This window comes from Hypomesus nipponensis, chromosome 15 (genome assembly GCF_054491055.1).
Source record: "Hypomesus nipponensis isolate SF chromosome 15, ASM5449105v1, whole genome shotgun sequence".
NCBI lineage: Eukaryota > Metazoa > Chordata > Actinopteri > Osmeriformes > Osmeridae > Hypomesus > Hypomesus nipponensis.
The window spans coordinates 12,231,219-12,257,831 of NC_140375.1; the positions used below are offsets into that span (position 1 = coordinate 12,231,219).

The 26,613-nt window shown below is 42.6% G+C and overlaps 2 protein-coding genes across 4 annotated transcripts; both read right to left on the reverse strand.

Moving 5' to 3' along the window:
- Positions 1-24: 24 nt before the first annotated feature.
- tmem123 (transmembrane protein 123) lies at positions 25-1,478 on the reverse strand. 2 transcript variants are annotated; one of them, XM_084674569.1, is made up of 5 exons: positions 1,390-1,408; positions 1,207-1,265; positions 647-811; positions 324-480; positions 25-242 (listed from the first exon to the last, which is right to left on the reverse strand). In XM_084674569.1, exons 2-5 carry the CDS (start codon positions 1,259-1,261, stop codon positions 215-217), a joined length of 405 nt encoding a protein of 134 aa, XP_084530695.1. In that variant the 5' UTR covers positions 1,262-1,265; positions 1,390-1,408; the 3' UTR covers positions 25-214. The 2 variants fall into 2 exon arrangements, with proteins under 2 accessions (XP_084530695.1, XP_084530694.1); XM_084674568.1 differs by having other exon boundaries at positions 1,207-1,478.
- Positions 1,479-1,952: 474 nt separating this feature from the next.
- Positions 1,953-26,492, reverse strand: maml2 (mastermind like transcriptional coactivator 2). 2 transcript variants are annotated; one of them, XM_084675129.1, is made up of 5 exons: positions 25,485-26,492; positions 7,433-8,707; positions 4,147-4,317; positions 3,917-4,013; positions 1,953-3,729 (listed from the first exon to the last, which is right to left on the reverse strand). In XM_084675129.1, the coding sequence occupies exons 1-5, from the start codon at positions 25,899-25,901 to the stop codon at positions 2,882-2,884; spliced, it is 2,808 nt and encodes a 935-aa protein (XP_084531255.1). In that variant the 5' UTR covers positions 25,902-26,492; the 3' UTR covers positions 1,953-2,881. The 2 variants fall into 2 exon arrangements, with proteins under 2 accessions (XP_084531255.1, XP_084531254.1); XM_084675128.1 differs by having other exon boundaries at positions 3,905-4,013.
- Between the last annotated feature and the right edge of the window lie 121 nt (positions 26,493-26,613).

Here is a 26,613-nt window from a genome sequence, read left to right on the forward strand (position 1 = left end):
AAACTCGTCTCAAATAAAGATGCGTTTATTGTATTCAAAATTATTTATTAGTCACTTTAGAGACAAAAAATCGAATAATACATGTGACATGTGACGCTTTATCATGAATAATCTATATCACAAAATATACATTTCACCAAATAACCTTCCAGATCAGTGGCTAATTTCATTAAATGCCATAATCTGTAGGTCGCCTACTGTCCCAGGATGTAAGCTATATGATAGCCTCATGCTCCTCCCTCCTGAAAGGACAACACAGAGCAGTACATTTGAGTATATGATGATGAATGACATCGTTACGGAGAAGAGGTTAGTCCACTTACAGGGTACGGTAGCGTACATCCTGCTTGGTGCACGCCAGTTTGTATCCAAGTGCGATGGCCAGTGTGAGGATGAGGGCCAGCATCATCCCTCCCAGGAAGCTGCCCGCATCAAATCTGGAGGGTGCACTGGGATGGATAGTTGTTACCAAAGCAATGCCTGTCAGGAAAGATCAGCTGCAAATATGATGCACCTGTTTTTTTCTTTTCATACTTAAACACAAAATATTAAAATGTTTACATTAGCTATGGTTTGATATCCCCCCTTCACCCCCCGCTACTTTGTATTTTAGTATTTTTAGGAAAATCTTTTTCTTCTCCAATACCTGATGAGGTGGCTGTAGATGGCTTAATTTGCGTTTTCAGAAATGCTTCTGTCTGTATAGTGTAGGATGGATTTGTGGTAGGATTCCCCAGTGGTGTAGTGACAGGTATGTCCCCTGCTTTTGTTAAACCAGAGTCAAATCTTGCTGATGATGCAGAATCCGATGCTGGCAGTGAAAAAATTAAAGTTTAGAATTCACAATATTATACCTTGCTTAAGCAGTGTACTTTTTAGATCAAGTTTGCGACAAAAAACAAATGTCGCAGGCTACCAACCCATTTATTTTCAATCAAAACGTAAGATGTCATAACATAAGTCATGACAGCTTTCGCTTCCAAGGCCTCTTCTACTAATGCTGTGCAGAGCAGAATGTTTATGAGTTGCCACTCATTCAATGCGACAAGGTTGGCGGTGGGGGGAGGGGTGTTGTACACGTAAGCAGCATGAAGTTAACCTATCATAATATAGCCTACTCCTTCTAAGCAATTTGTAAAATGTTATTTTTCGAACAAAAGGAAATAAGGAAAAGTAAAAGGACAAAAAATGGCGTACTTTACTTACCCCACCAAACTGACGTGAAAGCCACCATGATGTGCAGGGCATTCAGTCCGAACATTTTTCTATTGTATTTATTGAATTCGCGAAATTTTATGTTGACAACAAACCCAACTGGCCGTGGCCGTTACTGCAGTTCTGTCATTGCTAAGAATTATATCAAACTTTTGCAGGAAACAGACTACTTACGAATTCGTTGACGCCGTTAAAACTGTAGGAAAATGAGGTCAGAAAGCGAGCAAAGATTTTTTTGTCAACATAGAACTTTAGGTATTGAATTTCAGGTTCGTGAACTGTCTGTCTGGTCTATGAGGTGGAGCCTATGTTTTTGTTTAACTCCCCAAAATCAGACAAGGCCTTGTGAGCAGAGATGGGGAGTTACAAAGTACAAATACTTGTTACAGTGTTACATACACTGTTATTATGTTGCTGTTACACAGTTATACACTGTAATTGCACCATCATTGTTATTGCACTGTGATGATGACACCATGACTGCTATTAATTACAGACTATCCAGTCTATGCAAATGTATAATTTATCTCTATAACACTTGTAATACAAACTCAATGCAGCGTAGCCTAGGTCAATGACTCGACCGAGGTAAGCTAAAATACATTTGTAGACCAGTCCGGCCTGTGTTCCCTTTTCATGCCTCAATAGTACATTCCATCAGTCGATATTATAAATATTTGTTGCTTAAAATTAAGCTTGACAACCACCTCAGAAGAGTCAGAAACACACAGAACCAGTGTATTCAAAACCACTTTATTACTTGCATGGTTTATAATATTTTATTGGGTTTCCAATAGATTATTAAATATTAGATGACAAATAAAATGGATACAATTTTGACACACATCCAAAACTGTGTCAGGTGAGAATGCTTGAAAAAAAATTAGGTAGAGCAAAGGAGTCTAATTAAAGGATATGTGGTCATTACAACATAATTGCATTATCATGCTCAAAAATGGTGAGCTCATTAAAAACACACAACTTGAAACACTAGATGGAGTTTGGAAGTATGGCAGGAACATATTTTTCACAGTGTGCATTCTGTTTGACCATACTGTTTGACACATGAAAGTCAGATAGAGTACTGCACTATCACAGAAAAGCAGGTTCTTATTCATTGGACCTTAAAACGATATTATTTTTTACAGGAATACACAAAACAATGCAGGATAACACTTTACCTCTACTTTACATTAATTACTAGTTGTGCCCATAGTAATACCTGTGATGCCAACCTTATATTTACATAGGGACTGCTATTTAATAGCATGGTATCACAGGGTTTAGTGACTATATATAACACAGGTTGAACAAGGTATGGGGGAAAGGTGGCTCTCCAAAGGTAAGTGGTGTTAATATTTATAGTACTTTGGAAACACAACCATTGTTAACCCCTAGAGAGGCCCCCTCCCTTACGTCTCGTTCTTGCCTTGCAATAATGCCAGTAAACCACCTTACAATGTAATTACATTGGGCATAATGTTGTAACTACAGGTATTACTATACAGTTGCATAGTAATTAATCCCAACTAAAGGTTTACTGTTACCCAATGTATTTGGATAACAAATCATATTTTTTCTTTACAAAATTACATTTACAAATCATATCCCTTATGAGCTATGAGGCTCATGGTTTCAATGTTTGTGTGTGTACAGAATACTTTGTTCAAGTATGACTGCCCAGAATCTCATCCAAGTTTATATCTTTCATCCAGTCGTCATTCCCAGAGCCAGACTTGAGCAAAGAGTCTATGAAATCGGAGTCTGTGTTTATCCCTGGGACGGTGTTATCTCCCTCCTGGAGGAACTCAAAGGTCAGCCGGTTGACCCTGTTGCTCTGGTAAGCGCTAGAGTTTTGGCTGGTTGTTGAAAATGAGCCTGCAGGTACCCTCTGTTCAGGAGAAGCTTGGTTCAGGTTACCCATGACTGGTCGAGGGGGCATCATTGGCTGGCTAGCTCTGGGTGCTGTGCCTCTGATGGCAGTGTTCAGGGGAAGCATGCCTATGTCTGGTGCTACCTGGTTGGGTGGGCCAACATGCCTCTGTTGATAGTGGTGGGCTGTCATGTCCAGCTGGCCTCCCTGAGATTGCAAAGAATTGGGCAGCCTCCTAACACCCGGCCCAGGCCCCAAACTGGCCTGCTTCGAGCTGGAGGCCCAGCCCATGTTACTAGTCATCATGCCTCCTAGTCCCTTCCCAGGCATGCCTTGTGACTGCTGCCCTACTAATGCCCTGGGATGTTGCACGCTATTGACATTACTCATTCCGAATGCGTTGCCCTGATTGTTAGACCCTGGGAATCTGGGTTTGTTTTGGTTTACTCCAATTCTGCTCTGGTTATTGTGTTGCTGGAGTTGGCCAATACAGGAGCCTTGATGAGGGTCAGTCCCACTCCCAAACCTCCTGTCAGGTGTGGGGAGCATCTTAGCACCTGGACCATTGGACAGATGACAGGGCATGGGCTGGAGATCACTCTCAGGACTGCTGCCTGGCAAAGACTGAGAAGAGTTCATTCCTAAATAAAAAAACAAGAGTACAACTATGGTTTGGGGCATTGCAAAACAACCACACATTTAATCAGGCATATCCCAGCTTTAATGTTGGTACTGTATGATCCTAACCATCTACATTTCAGGTACGACATATGTAGTTGTGTTGTACCCGACACTGAACATTATGAAACACTTTACCTGTGAACAGACCTGACTGTTGAACTCCAACCATGTTTCTTGTTTGTTTATAATCTGGTGGTGGTCTGGTTAGATGACGGTTAAATTGGTCTTGTGTACTGTCCTTGTCCTGAAAAACAACATGATACATATTATTATTACAATGGTTATATCAGCAAAATTAGTATGGTCAGTTACTTATGCACATATCTCAGATGGTGATTGGTGGAAAAACACTGAATACACTGGGCATCGCAGCTCACCGAGTCATTGATAATGTGTTGTTGCTGGGTCAGTTGTCTCTGTATGGCTGGAGTCTTGCCTGGGGGCTTGTGTTGGCTGATGGGAGCTGGAGGTCGTTGCTGTGTTTGGGACTGAGCTGTCATGCCCACTAGACTGTCATTGGTGGGTAAGCGAGGTCCAGGTGCAATTCCCTGAAAGGAGGGACAGGGGATTTAAGACACGCCAGGGACTGCAGTCCTATAGTCTGTATCGATACTGGCTCAATGCACTACAGAGTCAATGAAAGTATGCAAGCACCGCAATACAGTAATGGCAAATACCCACTAGAGGGCAACCTTTAACCACAAATTGAAAGCACAAACGTGTGGTTACATTCTCATACAGGAGCCCTAGAAAACAAAGTGAGGGTGGGGATGGGAGAGTATCCTCCTCCTCAGGGCAAGCTATTCCCCTGACAAATGTGTCTGATGAGAGTGGAAAGAATCCCTGAGACAGCAGGACAGTGTGCCGATGGGGAGTTTATGTCCAGCACCATGACTACCTTCCTTAACAAGCTGGGCAGTAGCCACCCTAACTGTGCTGGGTTTGCATGATGACATCTCCGTAAGATAGTCAGAAATACAGCATAGATGCACATTATATGAAGTGGGGGATTTAAGTGAGAAGACAAACTTGATTACATTTTGATACATTAGTTAAAATATTTGTTACACAACACATAGATCTACCAAGTACTGAGCTATTGCATAGAGGCCAGATGTCTCCCATAGGATGACTCTCCAAAAGTGTGCTCCAAAGAGAAGAAAGGCACAAGGAAAGAGAGAAAGAAAAGAAAGAGCTCTCTGTCATGAGTGGAATTATTCATTTCTGGTGGCAGAGAGAATGGTTTGTTTAAACTCATATTCACTATGTTGGAGGGTTCATCAAGTGGACACAACTAAATGTCAGAATTCTTTCTCTATTCAAAAGAAATGTGTATCAATGGCTTTTGAACTCATAAATAGAATCTGAAATGTAATTAAAAGTAATCAAAGAAGCAACACTATTTGTCTGGGATTAGTTGGCACGACAACCAAAACAGCTACTGTACTTACATCAAATTCAATGTAAAAGAAAATTAGTAGGAAGCAGTAAGTCCACCATTTGCATCCAATTATCAGCACCGTGAGAAATGATTACCCTCTCACAGAAGTTCTTCCGACACAGCCAGACTGTCTTTCCATTACACTGGGATAGACTGATTTCACAGACCTTTTTGTTGCAAGAACAACCTCTGTGAGGGGTGTTTTGTTAGCATGTACAACTCAGTAATCCTCTCTTTGTCATCCTGACGTGTCATAAAGCTGTTTTCCATCATTTTCCCCTCTCATTCTTCACAAGCTTGTCGTAAATGAATACCACATGTGGCTTGGGCCTCAGAAAAGGAGTGGTGTGATTCAGCCTCCCATCCTGCGGCAGTGCAGTGCGGGGCCAGGCAGCTGACAGTGATCCAGGCCGGCTCTCACACAGCACTTCCTCCAGTCTGGAGCTAGGACGCTGTCCCAGGGGAGGGCCTCGGCATCTGGACTTGGCCGCAGCTCCCTTTCCCAGGACACAAGCACTCCCTTCACAGCGCCGTTAGTCAGAGCAAGCGACCTGGCACTCACAACCCCCCCCACCACCCAACCCCCCCGGCGGTTCATATCCTCCTTACTGAGATGTTGTGCCACAGGATCATCAGCCACAGTTCCAAACAGTACTTTTAAATCCATTAAGTCGCATGGTTAACATTGGCCCCTTCAGTTTTGGGACATATTCCTGTACTTCATGACTTTATGGATTCTTTGTTAAATGTTGTACTGTAAAATAAACCTTTGTTCAGCTTAGATGCCACGTAAAAAAAAAGTTCAATGGAGTTTTTGACTGTGAGAACAAGCAAACAAGAACCATAACTCACATCTTGAACTTCTCCCACTGGGAGGAAGTTCAGCCCTCCTCGCTGGTGTTCCAGGGGGCTCATGCACTGTTTTGGGACCTTTATTTCTATGGCATTGCTAATTCAATTCACTGTGGGAAGGGACGCCTTCTTTTCTACACTACAGTAGCTGGGGATTTAACCCAATCAGTGCCTTGAATAAGCGAGAATGATACATCCCCGCATCAGATCAGAATACAGAGGAGCATTCTCCCCACCACTAGTATCATACTCACTATCCTAGTTGATGGTTCATGATCTGATTTGTGTCAACAAGCAAGACAATAATCACACCACTTCATGACCTTCAGGCGAACGTCTTCCCTTGGTATCCTTTTTCCAGCTTCTGGCTGATGTGGTATTAGGATGCTGAGAGCCAACCAAATATTTTGTAAAGTACTGTTGGAGGTTGTAAGGACTAAACATCACACTGTGTTCATATCTGCATCTAGTGTTCGTATCTGTGTCTATCTTCCTCATTCCCATCGTTAAGGAGCTTTTCCTTGATCATTAGATAAAGTGGTCGCAAGAGTCCTCATGTGTGGCTCACATTATCATTTCACACAAAGGCAACTGGAGATACTGTTTGTGCCAAAATGAAAAGGGGGATGTTCTAAATCCCCCCAATCATAACAAATCAGTGGTTCAACCTCCGGCACCGGGCTAAGCAGATTACTGTCATTTTCCACCACTTGTCCCTTGTAGCTAACAACCTCCAATTAGTAAATCCTGCTGTGCAAATCTATGCCCTGACGGAGAGCGTCCATGACAGGCAGATAAATTAGAAGTCCTGCATGTTAATCTACCATGCTCTGGCAGTCCGTGTCATCGTCAAAATGCTTCTGGGTGAAATACATATTCACAAGAGCCACGTTGACGACAAAGACACAAACAACTGTAACGTCAATGGCGACAACACCAAAAACGAGTTGCATTGTTCCCTACAGTTTGAGACTGCATGCTGACTGCCATGAGCAAAGTGAGGAAACTAAGTAATGAGCTGGATTGCATGGCAGGCTTTCTGGGCAAACTATGCATCCTATTACTATGTCATCAGCAGAAAAAGAAGAGCTTATACTCTATTATTTCACAGTGCCGAGAGGTTCCAATTAAATATTGTAGCAAAGCATGATGTGCAGACCTTCAGTGCTATGTTCTGGAATAGCATAGTGATATATAGCCAAGTCGTATGAAAGAGAAAGCAGTACAACCGTGTAATCAGTCGGCAACTCAATTTCTGTCCAAAGAAATACATATTGGACAATCTCTTTATTGTACTTTAACGTTTCTGTTTCTCATGTTTATCAGGTATTCCACAAAACACATTTCTTACTTGGTCTGTGATTCATTACCTGTCTTTGCTGGGCTAGTTTGAAGTGGAGCCCTGGTCCATGCTGATTAAGGGGGGTCCTCTGGGGCATGGCCTTGGGCTGCAGACACTGGACCCCAGACATAGCCACCTGGGGGTTCTGGTAGTGATGGGTCTGGTTCTGGGCTTTGGTGGATGGCTGTTGCTGGGCTATAGTCTTGTTCAGAGGGCCTGTTATGATGGGGATCTGCTGGTTGACGGAGTGCGGGGATTTGGGGCTGAACTGCAGAATGGGCTTGCTAAGAACTTTCATGTCGATGTGATTGGAACCATTGTGTCCGTTAGACTTGAAGAGGCAGTTGTTGATCCCCTTGTTCTGGTTGCTGCTCATGGGGGGCAGGATGGAGCTTTGGGGACTGATCCTCTGCTGGGCGAGCGAGGCCGCCTGGTTGGACAGCTTGTCAAGGGGGAAAGAGCTGCTGGAGGAGTGGGTGCTCATGGCTGGAGCCCAGCTGGTGCCCCCTCCAGCCTGAGTCTGCTGGTGGTGGTGGAGGTGGGAGTTGGGCTGCTGCTGGTTGGCTGCCATCTGTTTCAGCTGCTCAGCATGTGACACCTCTGGCCAGCTGGGCAGGCCTCTAGAGGGGATCTGGCTGCCTGCCTTCTGTGCAGAGGTGATGGGAGAGGTGGAAAGGGAGGAGCTTCCCATGGTAAAGGAGGGCCCAGCGGAGGCAGGCCGGAGCTGTGGTGAACCGCCATGAGTCTGGCTGTAATCTGGGGAGAACTCCGTCTTTATAGTCTTCTCCAACTGAGAGCACAGGTTGGCTGCCCCCGCTGAACTGGGCCGACCCAGGTCTAAACCAAACGCATCGTCGTGTTTCAACATTTTCTCAAACTCCAGGTCGTTAAGCGAAGGCACAGACTTGGTGAGCTCGTCAAACAAGTCCTGAAGTTCAGGATCAATCTGACTTCCCCCCTCATCTTTGAAGTCAAACACCATCATGCTGGTGTCTGCAGATGATTGTCCACATGACTGGACCTCAATGGGCTCTTTCTTCATCTCCTTAAGGGTCATGTTGAACAGATCAGAGCTTACGCCATGGGGCATCATGTAGTTCTTCCGCTGCAGACTGTTGCCCATGATGGAACCACCCTGCAGAGACTGGGACTGGCCAGAGTTGAAAGCACAGGGTCCATGACCCATCCCACTGTTCTCCATACGTGCACGCTTATAGCCTGAAGGTCCACCAGAGAGGTCATTTTGCTTGGGGGGGTAACCTGGAGCATGTCCTTCAATCTTCCTCCTTAACGACCCCTGGAGCTGTGGAGACACAAACACACTGGTGAGAAGTCTGTCTAGAAAATAGTCATACAATAATCTCGAACCAAGAAATCAGAGCAACGAGAGGGCAACCAACCGAACACTGCCTAACAATTTACTCAAAGACTATTTTTTTTGAAAACCTTTGTTATGGATTTCAAATCAAGCACAGTGCACGCCTATAACTAATGCAGCGTTCAAGTGTGGCCTGAAGAAAAAGGAACATTTAAGTTAACAAGGGCCTCTATATATAATTATAACCCTTCAGTCAAACAGACTCTTTGATGTTGTAAACCAATTAAAATTGTGATGATAGAATACCACTGTATTAAAATGTACTTCCAGCATTTAATGTCTTGGTGGATATTGATTCATTTTTACCATTTTACCAAATGTAAAACTTTTACACATAATATGACCAACTGATATAACGTTTTTTAAATAAACCTACAGTAACTCAACTGCAAATATACAGGACTATGAATAGTCCTGTATAGTGGAGTTCATGTCACACCTTAACCCTAAGTATGATACTGACAGCAACAATGGTAAAACAGGCTTGGAGAGTAATAACTTAAAATGCAGGAAAATGCAGCATGGAAGCAGATATATTTAGGAATGGTCTACTGTCGACAACCAGAGAGAAGAATAAGGCCTTTATCTGTCTCCCTTATTTGCATAAATTATATGTTCCTCTTTTGTGCCTCTGTAAAGATAGCCGAATAATTCTTTGTATTTGAGAGGATCCTTATACCACCCCACCCCCCACCCCCACCCCTCTGCCAGGGTGTTCACATGGCTAATAAGCCCATAGCAGCAACACACACAAAGAAGGTTGTGAGCATGAAATACCAAGTCTAGAGAATAGAAGAAGATACATAGAAACTGAAATCACATTATCATAGCCAATCCTCCGTATACTACTTACTAAGATGTCTTTAATTTCCATTATGGTTTACTGTAATCATGACCCCTTAGGGACCATGGGACCAGTGAGACCATGACCCATTTATAAGATGTTGGTGTTACCAGAACTCCCTGTCAGTTACTGTGCTGTCTCCTAACACAATGTTCAGTGGTATTGTCTACATATAGAAATGAGTCATTGTCTACTCATCATTTAATGTGTGGTGCCAGTGAAGGAATAATGTGTTCATGTTCCACACCAAGCTGAGCTAAGGAGAGGAGTGTGTCTGAATAGTGCAGATTTCACTGTGGGAACAAATCGGAGTCATTTCCAGTTGCTGGCACACATCACATTAAGATGATTCATTGCCTGAAGGCAGGGAGTGATTCCTGTATTTCACTGTGTTTATCGCCTGCCAATGCCTGTTTTGCTTTTTGCGTTTGTTTGAAAATACATCCCCACATTTTAATCAACTCACACATATCTGTGACTCTGCAGCATGTAACCAGGCTCTCTTTTGTTTGCAGGGTCTTTAATGGGGTGGTGGTGAATCTCTGTTTGAACATATTGAGTGTAATGATATGGTGCGTGATGATGCCGCCTGGACTAGGTGCTGTGTGGGGACTGAGGGATAAGCAAAGTTGATATTAAAGAGTGTAAACATGGAAGACAGGGACTATATAATAGTACCTCTATGAAGAGAGGTTTAGTAGCAAATGAATAAAAAAACATTAATAACTAAAGAGAAAAAAACGTAAGCCTAACCTTAACTTGGTAAGATGAGAGATGGCAGTTACTAAGGAACTACAGCACAGAAAACAAGATGACAGACAAACATTTTTTCTATAAAAGAATATGAAAAAATTCAGTGCAGATAGTTTAACTTAGACATGGGCTACACTCATCTTGAAAACCTCACCAACTCCACATAATCTTCATAAGGATTCAGGCTGTTAAATGTAAACCTTCCCATTACTGGACATCTGTTTTATTTGCCAGCCTAGTAGGTTGGAGCTCACACACTTTCTCCCATTCCACCTGCCTTTTTATGAGTGCCAGAGGCCAGCCCAGAATTCCCCTCACATCTCCAAGCCTGAGAGGACATGTCATGAATAATGGAGAGAACAGTAGATCTGTTGCGGAGATCCTGTGGGACTGGGTTGCCTCACCTCAGTGACTGTATAGTTTAAGGACAACACAAGTTCTAACTTCAGGGCTTAAACGTGCAGATGTCTCACCCAGTCGAAATTACATTAGCTTTGCTTTGTAACGGAAATAGTTTGACTCATTTTTGTAAAATACCATTGTAGTACATTACACTTAAGGAAAATTAGGGAAATAGACTGATTACATAGTAAACTCATTTACTATCATTTTCAATTGGCACTATTTTAGACATTGTATACAGTGGCGTTATGTCCTATTGAAATCCTCCAGACAATCTACAAGTGATCTGAAAATAGATTTTCTGATTAACAATTAATAGGCTTAGAGCCATTGGATTTCCTGATGAATGGATGGTAAATGAGAAGCTCAAATGCATAATACACATCTAAACTAGCTGAAAGCATCCTGATAGATTTCCATTTCTATATTGGGTGTATAATATAAATGCATATAAATGAACAAACAATAATGTAAAACTTAATGAAAAGTTTATTAATGGCTATTATGAAGATGAAAACCCACTAGAAAATGACCTCTGATGTCTTAATGTAACATAATCATTGGGTGAAAATGATCCTAAAATTAAAAACAGCTTGCTGTTCACTGGCATTCTCTAAAAAGAGCACAAAACACTCCAAGCGATGCCCACGCATGCTTCTATCAGCATGTAAAAGGTTCTGTCCTGTTCACGAAATCAATCCATGAACTTCCACCCTTTCATGGTGATCTTGTGGTCGGCCCATCTGCTCTTATTTGCCTGACTATCAAGTTGATGCCCTTTGACCGGAGCTGAGCGGGCCTGTCCTTGGTCGTGTCAACAGAGCCTGTCTGTTCCTGCTAGCTCAAGGACCAGTAACAAGCCTCTGTGTTGCTAGCGAGTGAGCAGCCTGCTGATGGTGAACACTGTGGATGGGACTCTTGAAGAGCTGTCACAGAGGACACTGAGGATGCCACACTGACACTGGTCATCCTGCTACCATCTTACAGACCGGTGGCACTATCCATGGAAGCAGTAATGTTGAGGTTTCAGGCTGTGTTTAGGAGTGTGTGTGTGTTTAGGAGTGTGTGTGTGTGTGTGTGTGTGTATGTGTGTGAGAAAGAGAGATGTTTGTACAGTATTTATGCAAGTTTATGATTGTGTGTTTGAATGCAGGTCTTACTGACATGATCCAGCTCACTAGTCTCTAATCTATTCACCAGAGCCCCCAGACAAGTTGTAATCTGCTCCTATGAGTCTGAAAAACCTTCTCAGTTTCTGACACAGAAAAAAACAAACCCTAAATAAAGGAATAAATACGACTATTGTGTTCCTAGGGAGACATAATATTTATGCGGTTGCGCAGGTTGCAAAATGCCGCAAGGAGGAATTTCATCTCTCTTTCTCATGGGATACAGTGAAGAAGCCATCAGACCGGCACTAAAGACAAAACACACACTACCAAAACTCCTTACAAAAAGACTCAGCTGTTAAGCTACTCAGAGAATGTGTAACACGAACAGTATCCCATACAATGCTTCACTCTCTAGATCACTGGTATGCTCAGTCTTTTTACAAAACACAGGTTTGTATTCAATCCATTCATCACAGTATAATGCAAGGCTTTTGTTCTTATTATAAGCCATAAAAAGTCCAAAACTGGCTGATCTGCCACAGAATTTATGAGAACTATGTTTATAATGGATGTGCTGTTTAACCATATAGTATGTCTTTAGGCAGAGAGATGTATAATTGTGTTAAACAAAACAGATCAATGTAACAGGAAAGGTTAGGTCATTTTGGAGGATTGCAGTAAACATAATACTGTAAATACCATTAACTTGGCATTGAGATGATCAGCACATTACAGAATTTACCGCGCTTTAGGGTATTGGACTCCATCCACTACTGCTAGGCGCGTGCCATGATGACGGTTCTGTTGGGGGTGGGTTTCCCTAATTAGGTGGCGATGCACATGTTGGGACACACCACCTCACTGCAGAGATTGGCTCCTTCTGACTGATCAGCACTTTGCATCCCCACACTTCCTGACACAGTTGTATTAGATTGAGGCTGCCCTCCAGGGAGCAGGCAGGAGGGAAAGATGAGCAGCAGCAGCACCAGGAAAAAAATGAAAAGAGAGACGAAAAGTGATAGAGAGAGAGAGAGAGAGAGAGAGAGAGAGAGAGAGAGAGAGAGAGAGAGGGGGAGGGACGGAGGGACGGAGGGAGGGAGAGAGAGAGAGAGAGAGAGAGAGAGAGAGAGAGAGAGAGAGAGAGAGAGGGAGGAAGAGCGACTCAGCTTTGTGGCTGCCTCTGGGAAATGTGGAGAGATCATAAGACTGCCTTTGAAGGGAAATACATCCATTATGTTTACCCAGGGCACATTATTCAACTGTTACTCCTGGTGCATCACTCCTCCATTCAATGGAGACTTCCCATTTTAAATAATGAGCAGCCTGTAAGCTGTAACAAAGAGGACCTGCCTGAAAACACTGAATTCCAATCTTGACTGTGTCGATATTCCATAAGCTCAGAGTAAAACAGCATGCCATTCAGGTCTTGATAAGGCTTGTCTTTTGTTCACCATTAGACAAGAGTACATTGTGACACCCCTGGGAAAGAACTCGATTTCTGAGAAGATGTGAGGGCACCAGATGAGAAAGGTTGGATTTGCAGAAATAGACCACACAGTTACAAACATAGTATTAGGCTTCTTCTATCAGGCACACGGTCAACTAAATCAGTAGAAAAAAAATAAAATACATATATACAGATGGATTTAAAGCATCATGAATGTAAAATGGTCTGACCCCAACAAAGAAGCTGTTGGATGCTCTGCAGTGGCAGTGAAGTGATCTTAGGGACAAATGTTGAAGGGCCCTTACCCAGGCGTCAGTACAAAAGCACCAGCAAGGCCATGCCACAGCAGACACACGGGAAGTCACAGACATACCAGTGACAGGCCGTCACATCACATCACCACTGGCTATGAGGCTCACAGGGCTCCCGACACAGCTGTCGCCTTGCATCCACATGTCAATGTGACCAGAGAGACTCTCACAGAGGACAGCCAGGGGCTGGACATAGCTCTGGAGCCCCTCTACAACGGACCTCAACTCGGAGGGAAGAGAGCCATTCTCAAAACCCAAAGAATTCTGAACATTCTGTATGCGCCAAGTAGTATATGAGTATTAGATAAGTTCTTTCATGATTATGGAAAATAGGCTTGCGTGTAATTTAATTAGTGTGCTGCAACACGGATGATGACCCAACTGCTTTCCTATGCTTTTTAACAGGGATATAATGAGTGAGCAGAGAGCAGGCAGAACAACAGCCCCATGGTGCCTCCTTCATACTGATGGACACAAAAGTGCAGTGTTCTCCAGGTTTAGCTGGCACTTCCTGATCTCACACTCAGCCTTGGTATTCCATTTCATTGTTTAAATCGGAAACAACAGCCACCATTTTCCTCAATGCAGCCAACCCTTCTCGTGGTGGCCTGCTCATGTAAAAAAAACGGGATTAGAGGGGAGGCAGAGAAAGACCTCCCACTATTCAACAGTTTCTGAGCTGGTCATAGTTGAAGGTACAGGGCTCGCCTGTCAACTGCACACAGACTAAGCTCCTACTACAGCTGAAATAGTTCTTTAGTGGTAAAATGTACTTAAATTCTTATTGGTCTCCATTACCAGGGCTGGGAACATTCTCTCGCTACATGCTATTTTATATCCAAAGGGACAGTTTGTCAGCATACCATAGATGACATGAAATGCAATGCATCTTACTTAATGATATGTGTTTATATGTCTATGTGTGCATGAGGTAGTCTGGGAAAGATAATCTTCAAGCTGGGAGACAGATTGAGCGTGTGGGAGGGGAAAATATAAATATGATTTTTAACAACTTTTTACGAGACAGCACTGAGGACACAAAGCACCAATCACAAGACACGGGTCAGTCTGTAGTGAAAAGAACACAGGTTGAAACAGTTAGCTCGATTGAAGCCCAATTTATTTCAGATTTGGCTTATCACAGTTTTAGTTCAACCTTAAAGGCAATACAACTGGTTACAATGCAGAAAAATGTGTCTTTAAGGCAGTGGATTTCAAAGCCTTGACATTGTGTTTCACATTAAAACACTCAGTGTGTGTCATTTGTTTTGTGGTCCAGCTGACATGCCACAGGGGGTTCAGTGAAAAAGGAGATTTTCCACCACTTAACTTTAGGTGGCATATAAATTCTTCTGGAGTACCATGACATTACAACAGAACCTGGTAAGTATGTTTGGATGGGCCATCGTTTAAAAATAGTGTGGGAACTCTGCCAGCCGTGTAAAACATTTGAACCAAATCATTTGAAAATCTTATAGTTGTCCTATTTTCATTTAGTTGAGCTCCTCTTTTTGCTCAAATTGTCCCTCAACTTTCCCTGAGCTTATGTATACCCGTAAATGGGCATTTCCATACAGTCATCAGTACCTTTTTCCCAACAAACGTCAAACACAAGGCCTGCCCCTGCACATGCCACAGGAAAAGGCCCATAAGCAGAGAACAAGTTCTCTTCCTGTTTTCAAAGACGATTCCTATGGCATGCAGAGCCATTTCCTGCTTGCTGGGCCGATTTCACCATCTCCAACATCTGGCTGCTCTTCAGCTCCGCAGCTGCACATTGGTGAGAGCCAACAGTGCCACTGTTGAGTTGAGCAACACAGGGAGAGAAACATACTGGAGAGAGAGTCAGAGAGCGAGAGTGAGAGTGAGTGACAGAAAACCATTCCTCTCATGTCAATGGCTACTACAGAAAAAAGTTACAGGCTAGCTTCACCATCTCAGATAACACAATAGGATTCTTCTTCAAGATGTCCTTTTTCCAAAACTTAATATCAATGTGATAAATGCAACTAACTGACTTTTACTGTAACTTGCCACTAACTTACTACTATGACAATTTCCAAAACTGCTCTGCAGAAAATATAATAATTACTGGAGAGCTTTCTGCTCCATAAAAAAAAAGAAAACACTTTGACAAAAACGATGAAGCAAAAGGCATCTTTTTTTGGCTGCCTGGACCACGATATCTGATGGGACTCCAGCAAAGTGCTCCTAACAGCATTGTTGTTATGATTTTCCATTGAAACCAGGATCCATTTAATATCCCGTGGGAAGGCCAGACACAGGGGTTAATGCTGGGCTAATGCTATTACACTCAGGTCTTGATAAGCCTCCTGCTCATTTAGACAGGAGCAAAACACATCTACTGTGATAAAACGGCTCTAATACATTAGAACTGCATGGATAAATTCACTTAGCCAAGGTACGAATGGTACTGTTATTCAGTAGACATGTCTTTCTAGTATTACACTCGCAGAGGAGATGTATGATATGGCCTGGATGGGAATCAGGCAAAGCCCTTGATGTTGTTAGTGGCGTGCTCAACCAACTGTCTACCACAGTACTATATTACGCTGGGTGAGGTCGCCAACTTTCTCACCACCACTCTTTTCTCCAAACTATGCACACAGTCTATGCACACACATAAACAGTCCTCTTTATAACCGTGTGGTATGTCCACATGTGCTTTTGCAGCAAGAAAATCAAAAGTGAACGAGTGGGAAGCTTTGCTCTACTCCCACTCAAATCAGTTCTGACATTCCAAATAAGGCCTGTGTAGTCCAATATGCTGGCAGAGATCGACACATAGAACCCTGCAGTGGCCCAGTCTCACTGACTCCAGCCTGGAACAGGGGAGGGGGAACAAGGCCAGAATACTCTATCATCAGCCGTGACATTTCCCTGAGAGAAATTGAAACAAAATGTGATCTTGTGCTGGATTATAACACAAGCAATTGACTGCATATTGTCAACATAACCACCCACAGTACAAATGCCTGTTGGTGGTTCAGCCAAACATTTACTGTACATTGACTTGGTGATAGGTGTCTGAAGTCGAGAGAAAACCAAGAATTGTGAAACAACTTCTTGCTAAGACAAGGCTTCATTAAGCCATCTGAGGAGTTGTGGTAGTTTATGTTTTAGGGCATCTTTCCGCTGCCTAAGCAGTGAAAAAGAAATACCTTATGTTATAGTAGTAACATAAGGTATTTCATTCCATTCAGTTTAGTATCGTTGCAGTGCACTGGGTATTACTGCGGGTTACTGGACTGCAGGTGCTGAGCTATACACTGGCCAGGCTGGTGATGTCAGGAGGAGGGAGAGTTACAAAGGCTGCAACACAGTCCATGTTTCATGCATGTTGGTGCATGCGGGCAGCTCCTTCAAGTGCTGGTAAGTGGGCCCTTTGAGTCAGTGCTTTAGGTCTTTTACATGTTGCAGCTGGTGAGAAAGCATAATCGAGCAATCTCGGTAAGTGTCTGGAAAAACGTCTTTCTCGTGATCTGATCATTGACAGCCACTCAGCAGATACGACAAGCACGTAACCACTGCAGTGATTTTCCAACAATTTGCTTTTCAAACGAACAATTTGAAAGGACTAGAATCGTTTTGAGGATTTTTCGTGGCCATAACTAAGGGGAAAGTAACCCTTTACAATTAACACTCATCACTTAAGAAAGAAAAGTTGTGCAGTGTTTGGTTTGTCTGGTGGTTTGCCATTACAGAAGCTGCAGGTCAAGTTAATTTTAATCTTCCAAGGAAACTTTGGTTTGGCAGTTTCAAGTTAAACAGACAGTCCAGACTCACAACCATTAAGCTGTGCTTCTGATGTCAAACACGCTCTCATCTATGTAGGTTGCTAAGCAGCTCTCTAATGTGTCATGGTATTTCTCTAGTACGAAGTGAACAATAAAATAGACTACAATTTTGTCTCTTCTCTTTTCGTTGTCCTTCAAGATACTGTATTTCTGGGATGGCGAGGGATGAGGTGTGGGGGGGCTTCTATGATCAGCATCACTGTTTAAAAAAGAAGAAAAAAGACCAATGCTAATTGCTCATGTAATATGTATGGTAATTCATACGACTGACTATATTTCCAAGTAAACTAAACAAACTGTTCCAGAGAAACCCTAAAGCCATCTGGCTATCATCACGACAGCTGCTGGTGGAGGAAACACAGTATCCTGCCAACGTCACTGTGTCCAGTGTGCAGGACTGAGCAGCACACCGCCAGTAAGGTGCATGGCAACAACAGATGAGGGACAAATCAAGAAACAGATTGTCCCTCCCACTATATCAAGAGGGATGGGAAGAAGATGAAGGCATGTGCTTCTAATTTGTTAGTAAAAGAAAAATCTGTTCCTAATCTCAGTGTATTTGCATGATAACATGCAGCAGTAAGAGAATGACCAGACAGGTAGGCAGTAAGGGTTGAGCTAATCTACACTAACGACAGGAAGGAAATGCAATGGAGGTATTTCATTTGCTTAGCATTTTTCAAATATTTTGATTAAAACAATGTCTTAATTGTTTTTTTATTTTATTACAAAACTGAAATTTGAATGGATCTGCTAAACGGACTGATCTGAGACCAGGCCTGGTATGTCAAGGCTGGATGTTCTAGGCTGTTCTATCAGTATCTTTGTTTACTCTGAGGGGAAAGATTGACCTGCTGCTGTGGATGTTTCACAGCTCCAATGCCAAGCCCTTCCCACTCTGACCAGCTGCTTGCTATTCTTGCTTTGGCTACGCCAGGAGAAATAGATTATTAAAAACACAAACCAGACAGGGAGATCAACAAATTCAGTGTGTTAAATGTAGAACTCTCACAATTGTCTTGAACATGTTGAGTAATTTAACAACATAGAATCTGCTATGAGCCAATATTGACCTGCTATGAGCTGAGACTGCTGTCACGACTTGTTTAGTACCCAGCATCATGCAGTGTGGCTAATAGACACCATACATAGCAAGGTGCAAGGGTGAGACACTCAATTATGAAAATATTTGATCATGCTTGTGTGGCCATGCCATGGACGACCATGTTGTTAGGTTATGGCACAAATGTCTCATTGTTGCCGGATGTGGGAGAAACATCCAATAGATTCTAAAAAAAGAACAGGAAGGAAATAGGGGGTGGGGTGGCAGTGAGTAGCTACAGGGGTGTGGTAGAGAGAGAGAGAGTGAGAAAGGAATGTTCTCTTTTCCCTCTCTCCTTCTCTCTCTTCAAATCATATACAGTCCATAATAATACAATACAACTTTCACAGCAACAACTAACAAAAGACAAGACTCACAGTTAGTCACGGTAATTGAGGATAGGAACATAAGACCGCATGCTCCATAATGATAATGCTTCTTTAAAGCACAGGTCTACAAACAGAAAACCAACTCTTGACCTTAAACTATTAAAAATAATCGTGAATGGGCAAAATCTAGAGATGGCGTTGCTCTAGAATGGATGTTGCTATGTACACTTGCTTCATCTAATATAAATGAGAAAACCTGTACATTGATATTAGTCTAGTTAGTAGAGAGTCAGATGGCTTAGCGGTCAGGGAGTCGGGCTAGTAATCAGAAGGTTGCCGGATCGATCCCCGCTGTGCCAAATGACGTTGTGTCCTTGGGCAACTTCACCCTACTTGCCTCGGGGGGAATGTACCTGTACTTACTGTAAGTCACTCTGGATAAGAGCGTCTGCCCTACTGACTAAATGTAAATGTAGTTCATTTAACCAGTGGTTCTTCGTGATTTGCTACATCAGACCCAGGACTGACAAGAAAGTACCCTGATTTTACCTTGAGTGACTACAGTGTTGGTATAACAATGGTGTAAGTTAGTGAGTGTCTCTGGGCTATGTGGAGAAGGGGCAGGCGCCAGAGCAAAGCTCAGCGAGGAGCCCACACCGTGACACCTCACCACAGCCCAGCACTAACACAAACATTCCAGCTGCCAGTGGCAGCGCCAGACCGAGGAACAAGACCGGCTGTGTTCTGTTAGGCTAGATCTGATGCTGCTGACTTCAGGCAAAAAGCCTTGTCAAGCATTTTGAAACATTAAAATGTTGATATTTAAGAATGGGGCAGTGTTCAACTCGTCTGTTTTGCAAGACACGGTTGCATTGACTGTAGAGACTGATATAGACAAAAAGGCCACTTTTCAACAGCTACTCAACATTCAACTTGTTTGACAGCTTTTTCTGAAAAAATTGAAACAAAGAGAATATTCATTTGGCTTTGCTGTAAGGAGTGAATATTGTAGCTGAGCTCAATTCCTATTGATGGCTGTATGCCATCAATCTCTCAACAAATATGTGCTATAATGAAAAGATGTAAATGGAAAAAGGCAAATTCCATCTTCTTTACACAATTGATATTTTAACAGTTATGCTGTTTAAAGTATCAAAGGCCTGATGCCTGAAGGAACAAGAACTTTACTACAATGCAAATAGAGTTGAACCCTGACTTAAGTACAGGGAAGAGGAGATGGGTGGGGGAGGGGAAGGGAGGGAAGAGAGGTTGAGGAAAAGTGAGCATTTGTGCTTCTTTTCAGTGCCGAACGACAGAGCCTGGGAACCTCGGCAGCTTGGCTCGACTCTGAGAAATATCCGAGCTGTAATGTAAACATGTCTGAACTCAGATCTACCAAAAAAAACCTCCCCCCAATGTACCCTTGCATTCCGGCTAGAAGTTTGTCAGTGACATCAGGAGCCCACTTTCTCATTTCCTGACCAGGATAATGACCCTTGGGAGAAAAGCCTGTTTGAAGTCACGCAAATGAAGCTGCCCTGAACACCATACTCACTCAGAGGAAAGCTAGAAATGAGGCTAAAAGCCTTCAGCAACAATCCCCACAAAGTGTTGTCTTGTGAATGGTTTTGCACAGTTAAGTGCAAAGGATCTACTAGGGCACAAATTGAGATGTTTTGTGAATGCCAATGATAAGATAAACAGAAACACAACCACACCCAGTCCTATGGTGGCAAATGTGGAGATGGATAATCAGATGTATTATGACCGTTAGAGAGGGAGCTCGAAGCAAGGTCAGGAAACACAGTTATATCAGGTGACTGATCTGATTTGAAGATAGTGTCAGAGCAGTTACAGTTGACTGCTATAGATCTACATGTCACCCAACTGTCGTTTTCAGGCCTATATTTTCACAGTTGTAAACATGGTGAAATCTGAAAACATCTCTTTCCAGAGTGACATTTTCCCTACCAGTGGAGATCCACGATTAGCAATGTCACTGTCAGAGGAAGAGTCTGTTTTAGTAAACAACCCTGATGGGGCATTGTTCGAGTTTCACATTTACCACAAAGTAAGTCCCTTTAGTTCACCCCCATGCTTCGCACACCTGAGCATGCATGTTCCCACAGGGATCCAGTTTCAGGAGATGCAAACAAAGTGCAGCACTTGTGGAGACACACTTTGAGCTAACCTCTCTCTCTCTTTCTCTCTCTCTCTCTCTCTCTCTCTCTCTCTCTCTCTCTCTCTCTCTCTCTCTCTCACACTCACTCTCTGTTGCTATCTTTCACAGAACCGTCTACTCTCCACAATTAAGTCAAGCAGGGTAAACCTGACAAACTCAAAGAGCTCTCTGAGCAAAATAATCCATCGAGCATGAATGGATACCTCTATGAGCACACACCAGACATATACATAACATTTGGTACAGACCCCTCAGATTCACAAGCATTTCTGAACCCAGACAATCAAGTGAGGAACGTTGTCTCCTCAGTCAAATGGATTTAATAGCTAAGATGCACCACACATGGATTAGCATTACTGCTAGACTCCTTGGTAACTAAGAGGTGGATCAAATTATTAATAGGTCTGTGCTCTGTGAATCACTTGAGGCTAACCTCAGGAACACTGAGTACCCGTTGCTTAATAGTCTGAAACATGGTGTGAACAGCGTTCATCCTAATTGAAAGTTTGTGCATTGTAAAGGTTTCATTTCATTAAAAAAAATAGATAGAGATAGACAGACTCCCAATTTGAGTCCAACCCCAGGCTAACTAACCCAGAGGACAGCAGCATTCTAGTCCATGCGGAGCAGCAGAGCCTGTGCCTGTGTTACTCCAAGCGTGTATCCACTTAGACTGCATTATCCCATGAAGACCGCGGATAAGACGGATCTGCTAGATGGTTTCAGCAGCACTCTTCAAAGCTCCAGCCTTCCCGTAGGTTGGTGAATAAAACATGAGGCGTGTGTGCAGGGGGTGCCTCAGAAAGACACCCCTGTTACAGCTACAACAGATGAGCCAGGAGCGCTTTTGATTGCACACACATCCACACTGCCCTGCTGGGTGTCTGGATACTCACTATCCTCCTGGATTTTTATCTCTGCGATACCTTGTTTCTTTGAGAATGATGTGCCTGTCTTTTGGTAACATTTGGAAATTTGTAACGAAAAATAGATGAATAAAATAAAATGTTGAATCCAGTAGCTTCATACAAGCTCACGAGGCAGCTGAAGTGGCCCAGATTCACAGAATGCTATTTCCATAATTGAGTGTAACAGAAATTGAACCCAGACAGTTAGAAAGGATCTATGTCTTCTAGTCCAACAGACTTACTAGCTACGTAAGATGCAACACCCATGGATTAGCATTACTGCTAGACTCCTGTGTAACTAAGAGGTGGATCAAATTTATAATAGGTCTGTGTTCTGTGAATCACATATGGCTAATGTTAAGGACACAGAGTACATGTTATTCTATATGTTTATTTTACCTTTGTTTGATAGTGTCACATCTAATAATTCTGGTGTATATTGTTGGAATGTTTTTTAATGTTGCCACATGTTCTGTATATTGTATAACGATTGGAGTGTATGGTATGTATCTGTGGTACAGAGAATTAGTGTTTTGAAAACAAAGAAACTGTCAAAGACACACTTAAAACACAAATAACAAAACTCCACCTTTGTGGACAAGGATCCTTATTTACAATCGTCAAGTGAGTGCATGTGTTATTATTTCACGTTCAAATGCACTAGGAAATTCACACAATTACTCTCAAACTCAACAGACACAGACTGTTTATGTATTGTGCACCTCTTGGTAAAAATGTGCTTCATTTTCCTAGAGACAACAGACAAAAACTGTATATTGTACAAGCCAAATCAAATAATACATTAAATTGCTGTACTGCAAAAACATGTTGCATTGGTCCCAGCTCTAAAGAGGAGTTAATACCATGCTGTCGCTGTGCTATCCCACTGTTTCTTAATCAGCTGGGGAGAGATGTACAGCTCTGTGGGGCCCCATGGTGTGCTGTGGGACTAGTCTAATCACATCAGGCTTATTGAAAAGTCACAGTGTCAATAGACAGCAGCCGCAGTCATAGCCCTAGCATTGAGCTCTGGAGTCGTGTAAGACTAACCTGGCACTCAGTCTAACTATAAGCCAGCAAGTTACCCTTACAAAAACCTCCACTTTTCCATGACAACGTGGAAGTGATGTTTGGGACGAACTGTTCACTGGATGTCTGCCGGATCCCTGATGCATCCCTGGGCCGGGCCGGGCATGGTTCTGTGCAGCTCTGTGGGTGGCCCCCAAGGACCTGAGCTAATTGTTCCATATCAGAACAGAGCAAGGCTGAGATCAGACCACCTCCAGCTTTGATTCAAACTGCCCCAGAGGCAGGCAGACAAAACCAGGAATCTCTTACATAACCTGACCCCCAAACCCCCACCCACTCCTCGGCATCATCGTTTAATTCATTAAGATACTTCTCCAATAAAAGAAACAAACCTAAATAATATGTATCAGTCTACTTCAGGGTATCAGTGTAACAAAAACTGAAACTATCCTTTTAATTGGGTAAGCTCAGCAAGCACACAGCAGCTGTCCCCTGTTGTGAAAGCATAATACTGGAAGTTGACATTTACCAGATATTTCACTACAGTAAGATAAGGGAATAACAGAATCTTCCCGACGCGCAGGATGGTTAATAACTGAGCAGCTCCCCACTATTGCTTTTTCCAGGCATGTTTGACTTAAAGTAAACACAGCCAGGAAATGTATTTAGTGACTCTAAACATTTAGACTATATGGGCATCTAGTTAATTCAATTTCACCAGTTTCATGAGCAGAGCATCTTTCAAGAAGGTGTTTAGTGAGTAATTTGTAAAACCTGGGATAATAGGACATGACAGTACATGGCATGCAGCACACTGCAAGGCCATTTCACTGCTTGTTTATCTGTCATTTATAGTCCAATAAGGCTGTCACAAAACTGATTAGACTGAAAGATGTGATTGTATTACAGTAGGTTAGGTAATACTGTTAAACATACATTAATCCTCAGTCTGTAAATTGGTTTTCCACCAAATACATGAATTCAAAAGATTGGAAGGGATTAAGTTGTTGAGTAACTGCATACACCAAAAGCTAGAATTGAAATGATGAAAAGTTTCTGTCGTGCACAAACATATTAAAAACTAGTATTTTGAAACATTGTATTTGTGTTGATGTGAAAACAAGTATGCTCAATGTGTTGACTGTACAGTCTGGCTGGGCTACTTTACATACTGGACTGGCATACACTAAATTGAAAGACACATTTGATCCTGTCATCTGATCATCATTATGGCATTTAAAAACAGACCTTATCAACTTTTCCCTTGATATTTAAACCCAAACAATGAGTTTCCTTTGCAGTAGTGTGGTGCGTTCTCAGTTTCCAGAATTTGTTTCTCCAGAGCCTAATAAACTGAAGCAGAAATGAAATAGCAGGCTCTACAGTGTCTTCTAAAAAAGTCATTTGTATCCATGGTGTAGTATGGTTTTGTATCTGACAGTGGGATGTCAATTTCCTGGAATTTTCTTAATTAAGTGTTAGAGATTTTAATTATATTTTAATTAAAAGTTAATCCTTAAGAAGCAAAATCCCTGAATCAAATAGATTGAGAAGCACAATTGAGTGGGCCTACAACAAAATATTCAATTTCTGCTTCAGTTAATGAAGTAATTTAATAATTTAAATTTGCTCAGGTGATTCTGTCAGATGATACATTAACATCTCTATTGTTGACACTTGTCCACCAGTGTCCATTAAACAAAGCCAGTAGTTTATGTAAAATAATTCAAAATAAGTCAACCCAACTTTTGATCATTTATGGAAATACATCTGCCTGTGCTAGTTATATTCTATGGGTTGTTTACCAGACATATGATTATGTTTATTTTCCCATTCACTTTCTGAATAAGCAAACTTTCAGCTAAAACCTCTGCAAGCTCTTGTAAATATGGTGTCTCACCCCTTTGACATTCTATTGAAACATTCCTTGGGAAACGTTTCATTGCCTCTGGACTAGATTTTGAACTCCCCGGTGTCCAATGAAAGAAAACAACAAAATAAATCTCACTGGCTGTGCCCTTAACAGATGACATAAACAACTCTATCAGCACAGCTTGGCAAAACAAATCTAGATGCATCAACCCAAAATGGCACTGATAACATTTTCACGCAGGTTTCGCTACAAGATTTTATCGTGTCTCTTCTAAACTGCAAAATGCAGGAGGTTTCAGAACTTGTGAAACTGAGAACAAAGACTGCAGTGCGACCTAATGAACTATGTTTTTGTCTGATTGCTTGTGGTTCTCATCAGAAAGGAAGCACCACTTCATTCTCGTGTGACAGCTCCCTTTGAAGATTCTGATTACCTTTTTGCAATTAAGTCTGCTATCAATGCAGTCTTAATGCCGGTTATTGTTGGTGATTCGACCACATTTGACCTTTACAAGCATTTGAGTGTCAAGCCCCCCCCCCCCCCCCCACCCCCCACCACCACCACCACCACCACCATCATCATCTTAACTTACGGCTATGCGTGTTGAGAGCTTCTGTTCTCCTGCTGCAGAACTTTGCGCTTTCTGTTCTCCATTAATTCTGTTGTACTCTAAAGGTTGCTGGCTTGAGGCACGGCTGCCCTTGGTTTTCCTGATTCCTGGTCCTTGATGCACAATGTTCAGAAGGTGTAGAGTAGTCTCGTGTTCACGATCTGAGTTCTCGGCCTGACCGCGCTGGTAGCGGTTCTCACAAGTCGAGTGGTGTCTCCTACACAGTTCAATCCTGGCGCGTAGACGCTCAACTATCGCACTATGCAACTGCGGGACAGCAGACCCCCTCGAGGTTGCAATTGGCCCGCTGACCCCACCTGGGATAGGTCCTACCATGCCAACACCTAACATTGGGACAAAAACCCCCGCAGCGGGCTGTGCGGGAGTAGCTTCTCCCATGCCCGAGTTCCGATGGATAGGTTTACTTAATAAACCGCAGCTAGGGCACACAAAAGATCTGTACCGCAACGATCTCGATTAGAAACTCTATTGTCATATATCTAGCCTACAAAAACCCGCCTCCTAGACAAGTAAAACAATTTGGCACAAAATAAATGCTGTAATAGCTTTAGAGATCATCGGCAAATACCATTCCGTTCATAATTAAATGTTTCACGCGCTGTTTCGAAAAGCTACACGGATAACTACAAAGCCTAAGTTCTCAGTTAAATAAAAAAGCCGACACTTATTCTACCACAATTTGTAAAGACTATCAAGAGTAAACTAAGCAAATTAGGCCAAACACATTCTCTGTTGAAAATACAACTTCCAGACTCACGACTGGATTTTCATTTTACATATTCTCCCCCGGTTCGAATTAGAAATCGAGTTACATCTTGGTCAATTACACTACACAAACAACGGAACCCGTAACGCCTAGGATCCGACACACCAACCGAGTGCGATCTGTCTCAAGTATTCCATTGACAATCATTTGTCCGAGCAGCGCACCGAGGCACGGGAATTGCGGAGGTAGCCTACTACAGAGTCTCATTGTATGAGCATTTCTCCCTTTGGACATGAAATACGCATTTGGGCAATATGTTCAAATGCCCGCTCTAGTGGTGCAAGCTATGAATTGCACACTTGCAAGTCCTAAAATACTTCGTAG

Bases quoted from the DNA above. Each gene is read 5' to 3' on its own strand.
- maml2 (XM_084675128.1), bottom strand. From the start codon at position 25,901: ATGGGAGAAGCTACTCCCGCACAGCCCGCTGCGGGGGTTTTTGTCCCA. The intron at 8,708-25,484 runs GTAAGTTAAGAT...GTGTCTCCACAG, and splicing joins AGCTCTCAACACGCATAGCC to CTCCAGGGGTCGTTAAGGAG. The intron at 4,014-4,146 runs GTGAGCTGCGAT...GTTGTTTTTCAG, and splicing joins AACACATTATCAATGACTCG to GACAAGGACAGTACACAAGA.
- tmem123 (XM_084674568.1), bottom strand. From the start codon at position 1,261: ATGTTCGGACTGAATGCCCTGCACATCATGGTGGCTTTCACGTCAGTT. The intron at 812-1,206 runs GTAAGTAAAGTA...TTTCACTGCCAG, and splicing joins TTTCACGTCAGTTTGGTGGG to CATCGGATTCTGCATCATCA. The intron at 481-646 runs GTATTGGAGAAG...CTTTCCTGACAG, and splicing joins ATCTACAGCCACCTCATCAG to GCATTGCTTTGGTAACAACT.